General features: G+C 57.5%; 8 protein-coding genes across 8 annotated transcripts; 4 read left to right on the forward strand and 4 right to left on the reverse strand.

The window, feature by feature from the left end:
- Positions 1-450: 450 nt before the first annotated feature.
- Positions 451-1,015, forward strand: VDAG_03454 (uncharacterized protein; the record flags this gene model as incomplete). Its single annotated transcript, XM_009657319.1, has 3 exons — positions 451-737; positions 808-867; positions 961-1,015. 3 exons carry the CDS (start codon positions 451-453, stop codon positions 1,013-1,015), a joined length of 402 nt encoding a protein of 133 aa, XP_009655614.1.
- Positions 1,016-1,725: 710 nt separating this feature from the next.
- Positions 1,726-3,622, forward strand: VDAG_03455 (siderophore iron transporter mirB; the record flags this gene model as incomplete). Its single annotated transcript, XM_009657320.1, has 2 exons — positions 1,726-2,009; positions 2,062-3,622. 2 exons carry the CDS (start codon positions 1,726-1,728, stop codon positions 3,620-3,622), a joined length of 1,845 nt encoding a protein of 614 aa, XP_009655615.1.
- A 2,627-nt stretch (positions 3,623-6,249) lies between these two features.
- On the reverse strand, positions 6,250-6,957 carry VDAG_03456 (uncharacterized protein; the record flags this gene model as incomplete). Its single annotated transcript, XM_009657321.1, has 1 exon — positions 6,250-6,957. One exon carries the CDS (start codon positions 6,955-6,957, stop codon positions 6,250-6,252), a length of 708 nt encoding a protein of 235 aa, XP_009655616.1.
- A 5,126-nt stretch (positions 6,958-12,083) lies between these two features.
- Positions 12,084-13,110, reverse strand: VDAG_03457 (uncharacterized protein; the record flags this gene model as incomplete). The annotated part of the gene is made up of 3 exons (XM_009657322.1): positions 12,084-12,527; positions 12,677-12,995; positions 13,049-13,110. 3 exons carry the CDS (start codon positions 13,108-13,110, stop codon positions 12,084-12,086), a joined length of 825 nt encoding a protein of 274 aa, XP_009655617.1.
- A 474-nt stretch (positions 13,111-13,584) lies between these two features.
- VDAG_03458 (uncharacterized protein) lies at positions 13,585-14,286 on the forward strand (the record flags this gene model as incomplete). The annotated part of the gene is made up of 1 exon (XM_009657323.1): positions 13,585-14,286. The coding sequence occupies one exon, from the start codon at positions 13,585-13,587 to the stop codon at positions 14,284-14,286; it is 702 nt and encodes a 233-aa protein (XP_009655618.1).
- A 103-nt stretch (positions 14,287-14,389) lies between these two features.
- On the reverse strand, positions 14,390-16,548 carry VDAG_03459 (mitochondrial inner membrane translocase subunit TIM44; the record flags this gene model as incomplete). The annotated part of the gene is made up of 2 exons (XM_009657324.1): positions 14,390-15,539; positions 15,596-16,548. The coding sequence occupies 2 exons, from the start codon at positions 16,546-16,548 to the stop codon at positions 14,864-14,866; spliced, it is 1,629 nt and encodes a 542-aa protein (XP_009655619.1). The 3' UTR covers positions 14,390-14,863.
- A 471-nt stretch (positions 16,549-17,019) lies between these two features.
- VDAG_03460 (mitochondrial ribosomal protein S18) lies at positions 17,020-17,766 on the forward strand (the record flags this gene model as incomplete). Its single annotated transcript, XM_009657325.1, has 1 exon — positions 17,020-17,766. One exon carries the CDS (start codon positions 17,020-17,022, stop codon positions 17,764-17,766), a length of 747 nt encoding a protein of 248 aa, XP_009655620.1.
- Positions 17,767-18,071: 305 nt separating this feature from the next.
- On the reverse strand, positions 18,072-18,914 carry VDAG_03461 (hag1; the record flags this gene model as incomplete). Its single annotated transcript, XM_009657326.1, has 2 exons — positions 18,072-18,728; positions 18,798-18,914. The coding sequence occupies 2 exons, from the start codon at positions 18,912-18,914 to the stop codon at positions 18,072-18,074; spliced, it is 774 nt and encodes a 257-aa protein (XP_009655621.1).
- Between the last annotated feature and the right edge of the window lie 747 nt (positions 18,915-19,661).

The raw sequence follows: 19,661 nt of genomic DNA on the forward strand, positions 1-19,661 counted from the left end.
AAGTGATCACTGAAGCGGCGGAGAAGGCTGGGCAGGCAAGCGCGAAGCCCTTTCTGCGGATCAGGGTTGTGGAATTGAACAGCGCATTCCTCGTTGTGCCCTAATGTGCAGGGCGAGCAGATTCGATTGCGAAGGAGCATGAGCTTACTCTCAACTGGGACATGGAAGGCCTCGCAATCGATGGGTAAGGTCAAGGTTATGGATGAGCACGCCAACCAGTTAAAGGTCAGCACGAAGGTCGGGCCTGATGGTTTCGTCATCAAGGGTTCTGGGGGGTGAGGGGGGGCGGCCCATCGGGAACGGGTGCGATGTGTTGGCGGCTTCGGTCGTCTTTTGCACTGCTCATCCTGGCAAGACCTAGATGTTGACCTAGCAAATTGTTTGTTGTGAAAGCACTGGCTTGTTGTGAGCCACTGCGGCGGGTGGATGGGCATGATTGTGTCCGCGATCATGACTACCACAGCCATGAACAAGACCTGCAGTGAGCAGGACACGGAAAGTGGGTTGTCATGCTGCAGTGGCTCATCGAGAGTGGGAAGGGGAAGCTCCACGGTGATCCCTCCAGCCGGAACCTCGCGCCATGTCGTGGCGAGGGTCACCGCGCTTCACATGTCGGACATTCCCGTGGGAATGGTTCTGTTCTGGGCCGCTGCCGGGTCACTGGCTGGCCAGACTGCTTTGCTTGAGCTTTTGGAAAGCCAAGAGATGAAGATGGGGGCGGACAGCAGATTTGGGTGGTGCGTCGCTGGGCTCACTGGGCATGCTGGGCTCGCCCTTGGTGGGTTCTGACGATAGCTTCCGGGCAAGGATCGCTGAAGGGGGGCTTGGGGGCCCTGTAAGGCCAGGGTTTTTAGGTCAGCAGGTAGCGTGTGTATGAGCCAACGGCAGGCGATGCTTGACGATGCCGTCGCCACCCGATGCCACACCCGCCTGGGGACGCTAACACAAACGTCCACATAGCCCCGAGCACGAGCAATTTCTATTGGATGATGGCGCTCTGATGGATCTTATCTGATCATCTGATAAATTACCCACAAGAGCAAGCGGAAACGACTGAGACAAGACAGAACAGAACGAGAGAGAGCCCGCGTTCGAATTTTTTCCTCGGAACTCTTGGCTTGGCCTAGATCTGGAAATCTCCAGCCCATGGTGGGGCTGATCCCTGCTCTCTCTCTCGCTCTCACTGTGTTCCGAAGCCAGGCACGCCCTTGGGTATCTGTGTGCCGTACCAGCGTACCTACCTCACATGGTACACTGGCAGGTACCTACCTGGTTGCCGGCGGGACTGCCAGCCTGACCCGCCCACACCATCCGGTACCTACCTCCCTGCACCTACCTCCCTGCACCAGCACCAGTACCGGCCGGGCTTGCAGCGTGGGCTGGCGAGGCTTGCAGGCGCAGGAGCCTGAGAAGACGCAGGAGCGACCCCCGTACCAAGTAGATCCATGGTGGGGTCACTACTGGGTAGGTCCTGCATCACATCTGGGTGTGATGGGGACTGATGGGACCGATGGCCCTGATGGACGGGAAGCTTTGCCTGGCGTGCCATTGCCGATTTTTCTTATATAGCATCGACGCACTGCAACTGTCGATCCCTCTGCTGCCCCCGTCCCCTTCGCCCTCATCCCTCTCCTACAGACCTGCGAGCACCCTTCTTGTCTGCGTGGTTCTTCGCAAGCAGCCGACTACACCATCGTCTCATCGATCCCGGTGCTCTACCCGACCATGGCTTCCTACCCTCAAGAGACCCTGCCCAAGGGTGACGGGGCCCCTGCCTACCTCCAGGCCCCTGTGCCTGCCCTTGGCTCTGCGCCTGTTGCCGGCGCTGGCAACGACAACATCGACATTGAGAAGAGTGTTGCCGCCAACCAGGCCGTCGACGAGATGCCTCATGATGACCTCAAGGCCGACTCGGATGCCGACTCGGCCAACTTCCAGGGCGGTGTCCGCCGTGTGCGTGCCATCACCACTGTCTGGTCCAAGAAGACGCTGTGGCTGATGTTTGCCCTGTATGTTATCCCGTTGCGGATATATCGATTGTAAAGCTGACAGCTCAAAAAGTCTCTACCTCGTCTCTTTCGTCGACCAGCTGACCGTCTCCATCACCTACGCCCTGAACCCCTACATCACCTCGTCCTTCGGCAAGCATGGCCTTCTCGCCACCGTCGGCATCGTGTCCAGCATCGTCGGCGCCTGCACGTCCCTGACTCTCGCCAAGGTCATCGACATTTGGGGCCGTATCGAGGGCTTCATCTCCATGACTGTCATCATCGTCATTGGCACCATCATGAAGGCGACTTGCCAGAACATGGAGGCCTACGTCGCCGCGCAGACCCTGTGGTGGGTTGGTCACCTCGGTGCCCTGTTCACCATCGACGTCATGTTGGCCGATATGACTTCCCTGCGCAACCGTATGATCATGTTCACTGTCAACGGCACCCCTCTGATCTGCAGCACCTTTGCCGGCCCCAAGATCGCCGACCTCTTCTACAAGTACCACAACTTCCGCTGGGCCTTCGGCACCTTCGCCATTCTCACCGTTGCCGTTGCCCTTCCTGTCGTCATCGTCATGCTTTGGGAGCAGCGCAAGGCTGAGAAGAGCGGCGTTCTCCCCAAGGTCGAGTCCAACCGCACCTTCTTCCAGTCCGTCAAGCACTACCTCATCGAGTTCGACGCTGTCGGTATCATTCTCGTCACCGCTGTCTTTGCTCTCATCCTGCTGCCGTTCAACATTGTTCCCTACGCCCCCAACGGCTGGAAGACTGGCTACATCATTGCCATGGAGGTCCTCGGTGTTCTGTGCACCCCCGGCTTCTACGTCTGGGAGATGTACTTTGCCCCCGTCAAGTTCCTCCCCTGGAAGTACCTGAAGGAGCCCACCATCATTGGCTCGTCCCTGCTGTACTGCGTCATGTTCATCTCCATCTTCTCCTGGAACACGTACTTCGGCTCGTACCTCCAGGTTGTCCACAGGCTCGACATCACCACGGCCAACTACGTTCTGAACGCCTTCTCGCTCGCATCCGCCATCTTCAGCCCTGTCTTCGGCTTGCTCATCCGTTACACCGGCAACTTCAAGTGGGTCGCATACACTGGTCTGCCCATGATGCTACTTGGCACTGCTCTCCTCATCCCCTTCCGCCAGCCTAGCACCTCTGTCGCCGTCCTTACCATCACCCAGGTTCTCTGCGGTCTTGGTACTGGTATGTTCGCGACGTGCGGCCAGATCGCTGTCATGGCCGTTGTCACCCACCAGGAGCTCGCCGTCGTCATTGCCATCTGGGGCATGTTCGGCGGTATCGGCTCTTCTATCGGTTTTGCCATTTCCGGCGCCATCTGGAACAACGAGCTGCCCGCCCAGCTCCTCAAGCGTCTGCCTGCCTCTGCCATTGACGACGCCGGTCTCATCTTTGGTGACATGGTTCTGCAAATGTCCTATGCCGATGGCACCCCCGAGCGTGACGCCATTGTTGACTCGTACGCCTATGTCCAGAGGCACATGGTCATTGCTGGTGCCGCTCTTGCTCCCCTCTGCCTGATTGCCATTTACCTGTGGAAGAATGTCAATGTCAACAAGCTCGAGAAGGAGCAGGGCAACCAGACCAAGGGCAACGTTTGGTAAATGGTGGTTGCTTGCTGTTTGGAGTTTTGGATATTATGGCTGTAGAGCGGTAAGGCTGGATATCATCCTTGTAGTCATGCCTACGAAGTCAATTTCGCGACTAGATCTTTGAGATGTAATCTGGTAGCTTTGACTGAAATGAATCAAGCGCCTTCGTTCACTCTTTCTTGGGTTGTGCCGTACATGGTCTGTACTTTTGGAACGCTCAGAACGTGACTGTCGAATTTTTCCGAGCTACCGCATGGTGATTAAGGAGAGTATGAAGTCGCCCCGGAGCGAACATGTCCGGACGCGGTGGTTGTGGCCAAATCAGTTGGCAGGGTCGACCAGTCTCGTGACGGCTGTCGAGGGCGTTTGGGCATCTGACCTGTCAGTTTGGGGTTCTGCCACTGGCGTGACGCTTCGATGCGCCGAATTGATCGCTGTCCGCTGGCATGAGGGAGCAGACGGTGTTCTTGAATGTCTTCGATTTTCTTCATCTAGTTTCAAGAGTCTGCAGGGCAAAGGCTTGAATATTTGGTATACAGAAGACATTGGTGCTTGACGTGGCGGCAGGCTTGGACTGGCCTGTTACGCTGTCAACTTCGAACCTCAAATCTGAGGTCACATATGTAGGGAGAATGATGATGGCGACTGCTACAGACATGGACATGTTTCTAATGCGCCTGCATCACCAAGAGAGCATATCGAGTCCAGTGGCACTGCGTGGGGTTGAGCAGAGTGAAGGGGCCTTCCGCACTAGATCCGGCGGCAGTACATAGGCAGGTGGTCGGAGCATATCTGCCCGCCCTCCGCGGCTTCAAGGGTCTTCGCAATTCTTGTTTATGCGCTTTCGTAGTCCTTAGCCCCTGACCAATTTCCTGTTCCATGGCTCCGCAGGCCTTCTGATGTTGAGAGTTGGACGAAGTTTCTGGCAGTGGCGTGGCGAGATGTGGGTGATGCAGCATTTAGCACAATGCTGCAGCTGTCCGATCCGTGACAAATCTTTCCAGGTAGGAGTGATTGTCCATCGAGTTCATGTACTGGGTTCCAAACTCATTGGAGAATCTTGAGCAGAGCTTGTGGTTATCTTGTATGTACTGTGACAGGTGGCCTGCTGAGCCACCAAGTAGGGGGTCGGTCAGGGGCAAAGGGTTACGAGAAACGTATATATCAAGACTGGGGAGGGCCCTCCAAGCTGTGGAGGGTCAGGTCTATGATGTATTCCGCCCCCCTACCTATATTGTATTGCCTGCCGACCACGTGTGGAAGACCTCTTCACTCTACTCTATACCACGCACTGACACACTGGTTTTGAAGATAAACTATGACCAAGCCTCCTTGAGGGCCTAAGAAATTCCACGGCGCGCGGAGACGGGACATTATCCAGTCGAGGTTCGGCTTATCTTTACAAGACCTTGAAGGCACCCTGTGTTGGATATCATTGCAAGCCCTAGTCGAAGCATAGAGTTGGTGATCTTCATCTGAGCCTCTATAGAAGGTTTGAGGATCGACTCGGTGGACATGTTATTCATCCTTTCTTGGAAGAATTGCTCACCGTATTTTTTTGATAGATGGTTGAGCACTCCAACCATTGAGATGAACGTAGTATACAATACTGGGAGTACCCTAACCCTGGCCCCATACTTTCTACACATCTCGGTCGACACGGTTGGATGAGCAAAGTAAAAGTCTTCGTCAGCAATGTCCGTTGTTGATCGTTAAATACCTCAAGGCTATGTACCGAGAGACGAGGCTGGGCATTGATGACTGGCTGACGATCCTGCCGTGTTCTATGCCGGGAACCCATCGACCAAGGCCCTGGGCTCAGGAGGATTCGCGATACATATGTACAACGCGAGGTAAGAGATCTCGGATACATGCCGGGTGCGCGAACGCTGGGCTACCCCCATTACCCTAGGGAAGCCAAGAAATCATCCAGAGTTCTGCTTAGGCTTCAGGCCTTTTGCCTAAATTACCTGAACGGCGTGGGGTTCTACGCGTTGATGGGAATTTATAGTCATTCAGGTTCGCAACCGTCATGGACCTCAGTGCAAGGGAACCGCACTGTATACTGCCCCGTATCTGAAGGTTCTGCCACCCCTGGTACCGATTGTCCTGACACCAGCAAACCTCCATCCCAGCACCTGTGGGGGGTCAACTGCCACGTATATGTGCCTTCGCAGTCTCAAACCCTCCCAAATTAGCTCTTGAGCCCCTACTCCATGGATCACATGTACCTATTGAAATCTCAACACCTTCGCTTCCGAATTTGATTCCTCAAATAAACTAAGCTATACTCGAGTACGCATTGCTTGATTCTTCAAAGAGGAGCACATGCACGCCCCAGTCTCACAATTTTTATGACGAGGCTCTTCTTGCCCGTCCTCACCCTTCCCGAGAAGCTCAGATACGAGTGCGGCAAGCAAGCAAACACAGCAAGCACGAAAATCACATTGTCCAAGATGTTACTCAATGTCAATTCGCTGTAAAGTAGAAAACGCCGTCCTAGATGCAGCCCCATTGCTGTGGATATCTCTTCAAAGGCGTTGAAACCCCCACCCGACTTCATGTTTTTGACCACGTGTCACGCTCGACCCTGCGAGCCATTACTCTCAAGACGACACCCAAACTCGTACAATCGGGCCTTAGATCATGAGACCGCCGATGAAGCCGGCGACGGCAACACCCATGGTGAGCATGCCCCAGCGGATCTCGCCGTGGGCCTCCATGCCGGCGCTGGGCGCGGAGGAGGAGCTCGGGCGAGCGGAGCCGGAGGCGGCGGAGGGGGCCGCGGTGGCGGCAGCGCCGAGGGAGCCGCCGCCGGTGGCGCTGGGGGCGACGTTGCTCTGCGCGTTGGCGGCAGCCTGGGCGTAGGCCTGGAGAGTCCTCTGGTTGTTGTTGGCACTGGTGTGCGTTAGAAGCCATTGCGCGGAGAGCAGACGGGGGAAGGGAAGAACATACGGAGCGTTGATGACGCCGACCATGCCGTTCTGGCAGTGCTGGCCGGTGGCACAGTAGTACCACTGGGGGTTGGTGTTCTCGACGGTGACGCTGAAGACCTGGTCGGAGACACCGCTCTGGACGCGGACGGGGCCGCTGAAGAAGCCGGTCGTGTTGAGAGGCTGGCAGGGCGAGTCGAAGCTCGACTGGGCGACCGAGTGGGCTTGGGGGTAGAAGTGGAACTCGACGACGTCGCCGACGGCGGCTGTCACCTCGGCGGGATCAAAGGTGAGGCCGCTCTCGCCAACCTTGACGACGTGGACGCCGGGGATGCTGGAGCCCGAGCCACCGCCGGCAGCCTGGGCGGCGGCGGGGGCGAGGAAGGGGAGAGCGAGGAGTACGGCGGCGTGCATTTTGGTTGATGTGTGTGGGTGTGTGAAGGTATTCAACTGTGGTGATAGTATGATGGTATAGTTTGATTGAGACGATTGATTGAGATGGTTGATTGGGCTGATGGGATGAGAGGGAGGGAAACAACTTTGGATGGCGGCACCCATCCCCTCTTTATGTATCCCATCTCGATAGCTCCGTGTCTGTTAGGTTTGGCCTGACTTGGGCATGGCGTGCCGGCCAAAGCCAAGTCAAAGGATGGTTGCGAGTCGCGACTCGAGCAGTATCAGACCCTGAAGCCATGGGCCAAAGCCAGAACCAGGGCGTCGTCGAAGCGCTGCGCACCCATGCTCGTCTTGGTCCTCAAACAGGGGTGCCGCACGAGGCGCGGGTCCCAAACAAGGCCAGGGGGGGATCGGATCAGGTAAGGCGGCGGATTTGACAGACCCAGATGGGCAGATGAACCTATCATGGCGAGGAGGGTCAGGCTTACGCATGCTGAGGTTCATTGTTGGCATCAGCGCTCAGGAGGTGGCCAGGCGGCTTGTCAAGGGGTCATGCTGTGTCAAGTGTGTCTGTGAAGGTGTCGAGCCTTTCTCTGGGGTTGCGTCCGCAGGCGGAGGAGGGGTCATCGGGGTGGGTCGGGACGACCAGTTCGAGCTGATGATTGGTCAAGGCAGCCGGCAGTAACAAAGTCTAAAACATCCCAAGATCCAGGTTCGCCTGGGTCGTCTGAAGGGCAGCTGCGGCCAATGGCTGCCTTCCATACCAAGGGGGAAGCTTCCCCGAACGGCAACCGGCACGGCTCCAGCGCTGGCAGCACCTGCAGCAGCTTCCCAATACCTGCCGAGCACCTGCAGCACCTCCCATACCTTCCCAGCACCTCCCCAGCACCTGCAGCAGCTTCCCAACACGCTCACAAGGAGGTGCTGGGGATGCCTTCCCAGCACCTCCCAGCACTCCCAGCACCTTCCCGGAACCTCCCAACACAGCCTCGACGCTAACCCCCAGCAGCAACAGAGCAAGAACCACGAGCACTTGCGGGGGAACTGAACCTTCCCCCTTCCCCCTTCCCTGACTAGCCAGTCGTTCAGCACCCAGGAACACGGCCCAAGGGTGAACAATCTCTCCGGTGCTGTGGGTTTTCTTCATGACGTCCAAGCTCAGTCACGATGCCAAAGCAATAGTCATCGGCCTTGGCTCTCTTTGGCCTCCCTGCTGCGCCTGCTCGACCTCAATTGCCCGACCCTCATAACCCAGATCATTCCTCAACACCAGCAATCTCGCCCGTCACCTGCCCAGATCGGCCTCTCTCACGATGCCGCCAACGCTGTCCCTGACTCGGCCAACCACCAGTCCATCCCAGAGCGACCTGCTCCCCAGCCTGTCTCGGCGGCCTCCCGCCCCCTACCTCTAGGCACCTACCTAAGGTACCTGGAAAAAGGCTGTTTCTCATCTCACCGCAGATGGTCTGATCTTGTTGTGTCGTTCGCGCCAATGCATGCACATGCAACCCGCCCCGACTCCGCCTCAATTCTTGACCTCCCGGCAGCTAAACTTTCCGGTGCCACATGGGAATGCCGTTACGCGGCCAAGCTTTCCCAACAGCTCGCCTGCTTCCTCCTTGGTGAGGACGCCGGACCCGTCACAGCATTTTGCTCCCGGCTCTTTGTCCAGCAAGGGAGGCTGCTGACATATCCCCACGTCCTTTTTCGCAATAAGGTTCAGCGTCGTGAGTCGTCATCGCAAACGGGCATGCCGCTCTCGTCGTTCGTCCTGCATGGTACAAGCTCCTCCGATGAGGTTGCGTCAGCTCGCGTCTTGTTATCTCCGAAGCTGAGATGATGCTGGCGCCCTCTGTTCTGCACGTCTCTCCCTGCTCTCTCCTGATGCTGAGGATCAGGCCTCGGCTCCTGACTCTCGGTTGCTGCCGAAACGATCACCGATTGATGTGTGATCCTTGGGCAATCTTCATGGCCACTTTGTTTACAACAACAGCAACAACAACAAATTCCAGCACGCTTCTGGCGCCAGCCAAGACGATCTACATGCACACATCCTCTGGCCTTCCGCCGTCTGCTCTGACAGATCCACACGGGAACTATGTTTCTCGCGAAAGAGAAGAGGAGAAGGAAACGAAAACTCCTGTTTGATGTGCTGATGCTCAAACCAGAGGCTGCTGCCTCGGAGATCCTTTGCATGCTGACCCGGCATGATATCCGTAGATCAAGCGGGTTCGGGAGCGTCGGGTGCCTAGACCCGTCCAATGTCGAACCTCGTCGTCCCGCAAGCATCTCGGGCGCCTCGGCTACATCGTTCCTCGCGTCTCCGAAGTCTGTATATCGATCCGGCCAGACGGACTGAACCGGACTGAAGTTAAATCACATACTGGGATCGCTCTCGAAGTGGGCGAGAACCAGCGCTGGATTTTCAGGGGTGAAAACTCCCTGGCAGGTCCAGGGCCGACTGTTTGCTTTCCTTGCCACGTGCACACGCAGAGTGCCTTTTGGCCACCAGGCACCGCTGCGACGTAGTCCAGGTATATGGCCACAACGGCTTTCAACTTTGTTTTCCGCCCGACGGTCATTCCTTCAGATGAGTAGGCAGATTCGACGCAGAAGGTTTCACGAACAACTAGCACACTTCAATATATTACAACTTCAAGATGGGTGTGCAAGGAAGCGCTCGAACAGGAACGTCCATTCAATGTGGATCATATCGACACAATATCTTTCAGGTCACTGATCGTTGCTTCCGTGATTTGTGAGTTCAGCCTAGATGATAACCCCGCTCCACCTACAACGCGACTGGGCTGGCTGTTGCCCGCGGATGCCGGTGCGATACTTTCCCCTACCGGTGACTTCGACGCGCAAGACTTCCCAGTAGGGTCGAAGACGTGATAGCAAAATACTGCTCTGCCGCCGCTTCAGCTGGGACGGGCTTCGCGTCGCCAGAGTTTTCCACTATTCAATGGACAGCTGCGCTCGTGTTCACGTCGCCGGTGAACTTTCCTGATAGAGTGGCGAGCATCTATCATCGGCAGCAGGAATATCCACCCCGCCTGATCGACCTGTCCACCTCTTCTCCTATTACAACGCTGAGACTTTGAAGTCTTTCTGCATCCAATGCCGCTGACTTCAAGTTTATTCACTGCTCCATCGCCAAGCATCAGGCACGGGCTCTTCCGCTGCCAGCATGATGCCCTGCGTAGGTTTCACATTCTTCCTGTCTGGTTGCATCACCTGTGGGACTGACGGCCCTGCCAGACTGGAGCCGAAAACTGAGCCAATGATTGGACCGATTTCTCTCCATCATCACTCCGTGGGATATATCTACGTGCCAGTCCCTGTAGAAAATGGAATGACGAGTTCTAGACTTCGTTATTCCGTGGTAGTCTTGATCACATAGGCGCAGGCCTTTGTCAACGATGCAGCTGCCGTGTAGAACCCTTTCTTCCAACAGCATGTCAGTTCTGGGCAGAATGAAACAACTGCGTGCCAGACGAAGACTCAATTTCAACTTGGCTCCCCTGCAGTAGAATGCTGGCTCTCCTGTAGTAAACACTGACAAGAGGTTGTGCGGCTACATGTCGATGAACGTTGGCCAACATTGCGACAGTGGAGCAGACCAGACTTGGCGAGGGACTGCCGACTTGCTAACCCAAACCCTTACCTGGGTAAAGCCGTCAAACACCAAATCAACACTTCTTCCGCATGGCCCCTTACAGGCTGGTCTTCTGTTCTGCCCCTTTTCGGGTGTTTGATCTGTGTCTGGAGCTCGAGGGTAGGGAACGATTTATTCGAAGACTGATCGGGTGCGCGGCTGGATCGCGAGTAGGATCTCTGAATCGTCTTTGACGTGTATTGCTTCGATGTCTTTGAAACCACATGGGCCGAATATTCGACATGAAGTCTGTGCATGTTCGAGACATTTGACCTTGACTGTATTCAGCAACATGGTCTTCTATCCGGGCTTTCGGCTACAGACTTCTGACGACAGCTTACGATCAGTGACTTTGCCTGAACGAAAATAAGCGGATCAGGAATCAATGGCAATGCTATTCCCGGGATGCAACAACTAACATCATGTCGACAGTCAACTGAAGCTCCCCAGCGTCAGGTCTTAACTTTTGGTTTTCCGCACAGAGAAAGCCAAGACTAATGATCGAGCAAGGATGAGAGAAGCAAGATGAGAAATGTTCAAACCAGAAGCAACATGAGGCCCATCACACACGACAATTCGCTGCATTCTTGATTCTTGGCAGTGCTGTGAGATTCGGCCGTAAAGACGACGGCGCCAGTGAACATGGATCATCGGTCCTGATCACATTTCGGACATCCTAGCATTTGCAACGCCGTCAAGAACACCTAAGCTTCTAAGGCCCTGCAAGCCAGCGTGAACAAGTCGAAGACGGAGTGGCACCACTTCAATGAACCAGATGTATTCTCATTATGAAATAGACCGCCAACGGCAAGCGGCAAGCCACAAGGCGTCCGCATGACAGAACCCAGAAACACGCTCAACATCCAGCGCAGAACTCCATCAGCAGGGGCAGGGGAAGACGCAGAAGTTGCAGGGAATCGGGCACGGGATGATAAAGCAGAACCGTCCCGGACACGCCTCGCCGCCGCGCAGCGTAAGCTCGGACTCGTCAGCGGAGCGGTCGTCCTGCGATGCCTGGGGCTCTTGGGCGTCTGGGCGCGCCATGTTAGTTGAGATGCAAACTGGGCGCTGCTGGCATCGCGCGCGGCGACGGAATGGAGAGCTCACTCATGGCCATGGCGTCTTGCGACTTGGGCTGCTCGGTGTGCACTGGCGCCGGGGCGCGGGGCATGCTTGATTGGTCGGACATGTTAGAAAGAGGAGGTTGACAAGAGTGAATGTTCGTGGTGATGAGAGGTGCGATGATGCGATGTCGTGGTTCAGGAGAATGAGATGTTGATGAGCTTGGCAGGATGATGGAAGGCTGGGGCTGAAGGAGGTCGTTGGCTGATGGCTGTGCTGGCTGAGCTCCGCCTCACTGCGACGTCATCGATGGCTGGGGCTGTACTGGCTTCACCCCGGCTCACCGAAAACGTTGGGCTGAACACCATGACACTCGAGTCCTAGAATTCCCTGACATACTATAGCCCGCAGCTCAAAACGAACCCTATGGTGACCCCGAAAGCTCTCCATCAACGTAGATCTTGACCTTTTCATTGTAGAAACAGATCATGCCGGCGATCGCCGCGCATTCAACGGTCGGATGCCGATAATACCAGACTACGTCTTCCAAGGTTGTTGCATGATCGATTCGGACATTATAGTAGCTTGCGATGCCTTTATACGGGCACTCGGTCACCGTGTCTGATTTCAACAGCTGCGCAGACCCCTGGACCACGGCCGTGTAGGGGATGTAGTAGCGCGTTGGGAGGCGGCTCTCCAGGAGGTGGACCGAGTAGGGAGACTCGGCGAGAAGTCGACCGTCGTACTCGATACGAACCTTGCGTCCGGAATGGAGGAGCTCGACACGCAGGTCGGGGTTCTTGGGATGAACATAGATCGGCGTGTCTTCCTCGAGCCACTGATCTGTCTCGCGAACGGGTCGCGTCAGCTGGGTTAGGTTAAATACCTGGCTCACGGGCGGCCGAGGCGGCAGAAGGGCAGAATGGAAAACAGAGTGCACCCACCCATGCTCCCAAACTCGAAACGAACAAGATTCTGCAGTGGCCCACGGTCGTGGCTCATTCTGAGCCTCATTACGTTCTTAAAGGGGAGCCCAAAGCCAGGGCGGTTCTCGCGGAGCAAGTCTACGCCTTGCACTTCCATGACATTGAAGCTGGATACTTGCCCCGTGGCAACGCCATCTGAGGCGACGACGGGACCGACATCGGATGATTGAATGTTCATCAAGTCCTCTTCAGGGATGTAGTATTGCGGATACGCCGCGTGTTCCCACGCGAGCAACCCTCTCCTCGAGTCGGCAATGGTGTTTCCATGATGTACGACACGGATGCGACGGGTTGCCGGTTCCGTGCGCAGGAAACCGTGCACGAGGAGATAGAGCCCGAGTTGGTGCAAGCTGCAGATGTCAGTCGAACAGTTCGCGGTGCAGGCTTCAACGACAATGCTCACTCGCAGCCCTGGGCTCCAATCTTGACCGTATCCGTTTTCAGTGGGGTGATAGGTCCCGACATTGAATGCCCTCCTCGAAACAGACTATGCGAAGAACAACAAGAAAGGGGTACAATGCTCCGCTGGATGCAGCCTACAAAGACGGTAATGGAGTAGTTGACATCCCAAGCAATCTTTCTGTTCATGGCCAATCGCGCCAAGAACCTCGAATTGGCGATGGGAGGTCAGGTGATGGGGGACGTGCATAACTTACCTACTGATTGAGCGCGCCTTTCCAAGATACACCCATCAATCACTGGGACTTGATGGTGACACAAATATTGCCGCCATGACTGATTCCCGACATGGTTTATTCCAAGCTCACCGGACTGTATCGTGGATTGGTTCACGACGATACGCCCGAAGTGCCTAGTCTGCCTCACGAGCAGCCTCACACACCTGAGTCACTCGGCGGCGACGACGTACAACAGGAGGCATCCAAGTACCAGCTCACTTGAGGAGTCTACAAAAGCTTCACGCTCCAACAGGCCACAATCATGTCGCGCCACATCCTCCTCTCCATACCAAAACCCCCCATCAGGATCCCTACCAAGCTACATTTCGCAAACATGACAACCAGACTCCCCCCCGTCCAGGCGCCCCAAGCCTCGCCATCCCCACCACTGCCCCTCCCCTCGACGCCCGTCTACTTCTGGCGCGAGACAGACCCAGACTCGGGCTTCCTCTCCCAATGGGCCCCCTCCCCCTTCCCGCACCCCGCGAACCCGTCCCTCGTCTTCCGCACCGCAGAGCACTACATGATGTACCGTAAGGCCGCCCTCTTCGACCCCGCCCAGGAAGCCGCCATCCTCGCCGCGCCGCACCCGCGCCAGGCCAAGGCCCTCGGGCGCCAGGTCCAGAACTTTGACGCCGCGACGTGGGAGGCGCGGCGCGAGGCCATCGTGACCGAGGGCACGAGGCTCAAGTTCACGACGGGCGCCGGGGCCGCGGAGCGGAGACGTCGGCTGCTGGCTACGGGCGTGGGAGAGCTGGTTGAGGCGAGCCCGTTTGATCCCGTCTGGGGTGTCGGGTTTGCGCCGCATGTTGCGCCGACGGTCGATCGGGAGGCGTGGGGGCTGAATCTGCTGGGCAAGGCGTTGATGGTTGTGAGGGATGAGTTGAGGGCGGCGGAGGGGCGGGCGGGCGGACTGGCGAGGGATGGAGGGCGGGATGCTGTGGAGGGGACGTCTGTGAACTAGGTAGCAGTACGAACTGTAGAGATCGGGATGTTGTTGAACATTGTATCAAAATTCGAACCCAAGCGACTTCGTCTCAGGCAAGCACAGGAATATCAGATTCAGGGTTGGCTCAAAGGGTCGTTCCACCGAATGACCTGGACTGGTCGCACTGACTTGACATTGTGAACAATGTGCTGCGACCCAGAACGTCAAACGGACGTCCGGCCTCTTGATTAAACAAACTGCTCGGCAGACGGCAGAGCCCTTGCCAGGTGCCTAGCAGGCTCTTCGATATTCGTACAAGATAGCCTCCTCGAGGCGAGAGCGGTGTTGGTTCTCCCCGGCCGCAGACCGCAGGCGGCAAGACTCCGCAGAATTTGGTCTTCTGTCTGTTTTCTTTCTCCTCCTCTGCATCCTCCCAGAAATCGCCTAGAATCCCCCCTCCAAAATGCCCCCGGTCTAGTTTTTTGTACATTATTGAAACATCAGAATGACAGAAAGTGTCACATCCAATCGCCAGCGTATGAGAGTGTTGGTGTTCGAGCCGATCCGAAAGAAAACAGAGCCGGCTCGGCGTCGATGATGGTGGTTATACCACTTAGTAGTAGTCGCGTCCGCTCTTCTGCATCTCAATGAGCCTCCATCCCCTCGTCTCCGGGTTGCTGACATCGTCCGGCAGCCTTGTGATGCCGATGGCGTACGTCACCAGCTGCACCTTGTCCTCCATGCCGGCCGCAAGCTCGTTGGTCTTGGCGTTGCGGTAGACGTGTACCTCCTGGGTGCGGCAGGTGATGACAAACACGGGAATGTCGCCGGGCTCGAGCATGCGTGCCTTGGCGATATCGACGTGGCGGATATCGAGGATGCGGCCGTCCGACTTCATGCCAGCCTTGAGGTACTGCTTTGTGAGAGCATCGTAGACGGAGTACTGCGCCTCCGAGAGCCACAGCTTCAGGGTGGGGACGTCACCCTTGACGTAGGCGTCGAGGACCTCGGGAAGAATGTATTCGCGCAGCTCGGTGAGGAAGGGCTCCATCTTGAAGTTGGGGTCCATCTCGCGGAACTTCTTGATGACCTGAGCCTGCTCGTTCTCGGCGAACCAACCGCCGATGGTGTCGGTGATGCTTCGTGCCGTCGAGATGAGGGGGTTCTCGGACTCCTGGTAGACTTTGCCGGCGCTGAAGAAGCCCTGGACAACCTTGTTCTGGTCGCGGAAGTCTCTCCACGCCTCCTTCCAGGCAGCATCCTTGTGGAGCGTGACGTTTGTGCCAGCCCTGTGACTGGAGTCAGCGAAATTTACGAGTTAGAAATGAGGAGGATGCCAGCGTACTCAGGGTCCTCAACAAAGTTCTCCGGCTTGTCGCCCCTGAGAGCCCTCTCAGCCTCACGCTTTTGCCTGCGCTCCTCCTTCTCTACCCAGCCGCCGTAACGCGAAGAGCTGCCGTCATCAATGACATCCTTGACGTTCTTGTAGGCCTCGGTCTCACGGATGGGCTTGGTCGCCTTGTCGAGGGCATCGCCGGTGACGTTGGCGACCTTGCGAACACCCTTGACGGCGCTCGTGTCCCAGGTCCACGCAGCACCCTTGCCAATGGCGCCGGCCGTCGTCTTGACAACGGTCGACGTCGTCTTGCCGATGGCGCCCGTGGTGGTCTGGTAGGCCTCGCGGGCCTTGCGCACGCGCTCGCTCTCCTGGAAGGTCTGGATCTCGCCGGAGAGGGCCTTGGTCGACTCGTTCCACTCCTTGGACTTCTTGAGCTCTGTGTTCATCGTCTCCATGAAGACCTGCCACGGCGTCATGTCACCGTGGGGCGGAGGCGGAGGGGCGTCGTCCTTCTTCTTCTCCTCCTGCTTGCCATCGCCCTCTTCGCCCTCCTTCTTCTTGTCGCCTGATGAGGCGCCCTCCTTGTCCGCTGACTCGGAGGACTTGGCGCTCTCCTCCTCGGCGGCCTTGGAAGCTTCCTCGGCAGGCTTCGTCTCAGCCTGGGGCTTCTCTTGTTTTTGCCATGTCGGCGTCGCTACATGAAAGGAGCGGGCTGGTGTGGCAGAGATGAGGGGTCGGATCTCATGGGGAAGGAAGGATGATCGAAGCGTGGTAGGGCGAAGAGAGGAAGAAGAGAGCTGTTGAGAGGAGGATTGTTGGATGCGGATGGAGGCGAGGCTGTCGGTGGACTGGAGACGATATGTCTGGGTCCTGCCCGTCGCAGGGGCGCTGCTACGAGCAGATGCTCTCGTCAGAGCATTAGGCGCGACACTCCGTGAAGACCGGACAAAAGAGTTCATGATGAAGTAAAAGCGTTCCGCCGCCCAGATATGGGTGTTTGCGATGCGCAGGATGGGGGGGGGGGGAGAGACGACTCGGTCGGGGACGGAGAGGCAAGTACCTTAGGCCGGGTGAAATTTGGCCGGATCAAAATTTGGGGCGCGACGAGGATTTCTGCGATCTCGGCTCCAGGCGGGCCGCGGCGCGGGCAGGGGGTCGAAGGTCGTGGAAGGGGATCCTGAAAGGAGTACCTGGGTACTGTTGCTATTTAGCCGTGCTTCAGCCGGCTGAGGCCAGGACCACCAGCAACAGGACGTGGGCCAATCGGGACATGGCGTGTCAGGAAGCTGTTCGAAAAAATCCAGGTCACCCGAGCAGGAGGCCCCAAGCAGTATCGACGACTGGCTCTCCTTGACGCCAACAACGATCCGAACATCGACACATATTGGCGGCAGTGCAGCATCGTCTGTCGACCACATCCGTAACAAAATATGAGCGGCCCTTTAGCAAGCCGCTTCCTCGCGAGGACGGCGTTTCAATCCATCGCCCGTCCCACCTCCCTAACGCGATGCTCTCCCTCTCTCTGCCGGCCTCTCTCCCAAACCCCCAGCCGACGCGCCGATGACGCTCCCACGACAAGAGCCGGCTCCGACCTCCTCTCCTCTCTCTACGGCGCGCCCAACCCCCCCGCCGCGAAGCCCTCAGCCCCCGCGGCATCATCCGCATCCGCCGTGGGCCCGACCGACTCGAGCATGATGAACCTCTTCCGCAGCACGCTCGGCAAGGACGAGCAAAAGCGCACGCCCGGCGGCCTCGGCAGCGGCAAGGAGGGCTTCGGCGAGATCAAGGAAGAGGCCCTCGACGCCCTCGAACCCTTCCACCTGCACATTTACTCGCACAAGCACAACACGCACGTCACCATGTCCAAGCCCGACCGCGGCGCCATCGTCTCCATGTCGTGCGGCAACATTGGCTTCAAGAAGTCGAGGCGGAAACACTTTGACGCCGCCTACCAGCTGACGGCCTACGTCTTGGAGAGGTTACGCTTCGCCGGCTGGGACAAGAAGATCAACCGCATCGAGCTCGTGCTGCGCGGCTTCGGACAGGGCCGTGATGCCGGCGTCAAGTGCCTCATGAGCCCCGAGGGCGCCATGTGGAGGCAGAAGGTCGTGCGCGTGGCCGATTCGACGAGGCTCAAGTTTGGTGGCAGCAGGAGCAAGAACCCCAGGCGTCTGTAAAAGAAAACCATTGGTCACGTGTTGCAGCAGCATGGTAGAAACGCGGGTGCAGGGCGACGGATGGTCGGGAACGGATGGACAATCAAATGTACAATACGTGTACAGCTGTACCATATACCAAAGAATTCAAAGAGCTGTTTAGGGTGTCCTGGTCCCCCGTTTCGCTCCTCCCGCGCAACGCCGAAAAGGAGAAAAAAAAAACAGAACGCCAGCCTGATCTCGCCCCATTTGGTATCAAGGACCCGGAACGCCATTCACCTTGTATCCCCCCCAAAGTAGAAATCTCGTGCCCATTAAACATGATGTTATGGCCTCGGCGCCCTCTCTGATGCCGGCAATGTCCGGCCGGCTTGATCTCGTTCGACTTGCTTCCCCTTGCCGCTGCCTCCGTGCCGTCTGTCGTCTTCGCTCCCCCATCCCGACTCTTGTTCCTCCTGGGGGCGTGGTTCGCCGTGGAACCTGGGCGGAGACTGCTTGAGCATACGAGACCCTTCGTGGGTCCCGTCATCCTCATCGTCGTCCTCGTCCAGGAGCTCGCCGTCGACCATGTCGTACTCGGGCGGGTCGATCCACTCCCTCGGCACGACACAGGGCAGCGCAACGCCAATGCTGGCCGCGCGATTGAGCCAGCCCGGCCCGCTCTGCCCCGTCAGCTTCAGGCAGAGCTCCGACGTGAAGTGGTTGCAGTTGCGCGTGAGGAGGTTGTACGAGGTGCCCTGGAACTCCTTGGACACGTCGTCGAGGATCTTCTCAATCTCCTCCTCGGTCATAAAGGTGAAGCCGTGCAGGATCTCGCACTTGAAGGTGCCGCCGGGGGGCTCGGTCTTGGGGCTCGTCCAGTAGACGCCGGTCATGCCGCGGCGGTCGTGGCCGCCGTAGGCGTATTCGCGGCCGTTGATGACGACGCCCGAGTGCAGGAGGGATGCGCCTACGGACCACAGGACGGTGGATAACCTCCCGGGCTGCACCTGTCAGTGCCTTATATGGTGTGGAGGTGCAGGCGGAGCAGAGGGTGGCGCCATCGGGCTTACCGGCAGCAGGTCATAGACATGAATGGTGACCTCGGTCTTGGTGAGGGACAGGGTTGATCGATGGCGATTCGTGGATTGTCTTGCCGAGTTGGAGCGTTGCGGGCGAGTCGGAGGCATCTTGGGGGGGTTCACAGTGGGTGTGGGATGCAAGGAGGAACTGGCGATGCTGTTTCCTTGAAGGTTTGGGTGACGGCCAACTAGGTTCCTAGGTAAGGTAAGGTAGGTAGGTGGAAGAGGGCGAAACGAGCGGGGCAATGGAGCAGGATCAGGTACAAAGGAGGGAACGGGATGAGCGTTGCCAAATAGACAAAAGCTATGTACAACGGCTTTGGGTGAAGCCGGAACGTAGGGAAAGGGTCGGCTGATCTGGATGCGGAACCTAAGGTGATGTAGGGTTAGGTATTGTAGGTTGTTTGCGACGTCAAGGCTTGGATGCTGTCAGATGGCTCAGATGCGATGCGATGCGACCTTGTGACATGGGTCAGCAAGCTCAAGCTGGGAAGCTGGACGCAGTCGCGGCCAGTGACGACAACGGGGACGCGGGGTGACCAGGCTGCATCCGGGGGCGGCATGGCACTGGAGCTCTCTGAAGCCCACTGGAGCTGGCTGCAGCGGAGCTGGTGACTTGCTTCCATGCCGCCGGGGAACACGTTCCTCCAGGCGCCGGAGGGGCTTCCTCAGGGGAGGAGCTTCCTCAGGCAAAGGCCGGCTTACCTCATCAGAGCAGCTGCAGCAGCGCCCAGGGTAGAGCTGCACACTTTGGTGGGGCACCGCTGGAAAATCCCAGGTCAAGATTCGCGCCCTCTGCCACAAAAATTCTTTCCTCTGCCTTTTTTCCCTCATCCTGCCCATCACTGCAACCAG

The sequence above is a fragment of the Verticillium dahliae genome, genomic scaffold, assembly GCF_000150675.1.
Source record: "Verticillium dahliae VdLs.17 supercont1.5 genomic scaffold, whole genome shotgun sequence".
Classification (NCBI taxonomy): Eukaryota; Fungi; Ascomycota; class Sordariomycetes; order Glomerellales; family Plectosphaerellaceae; genus Verticillium; species Verticillium dahliae.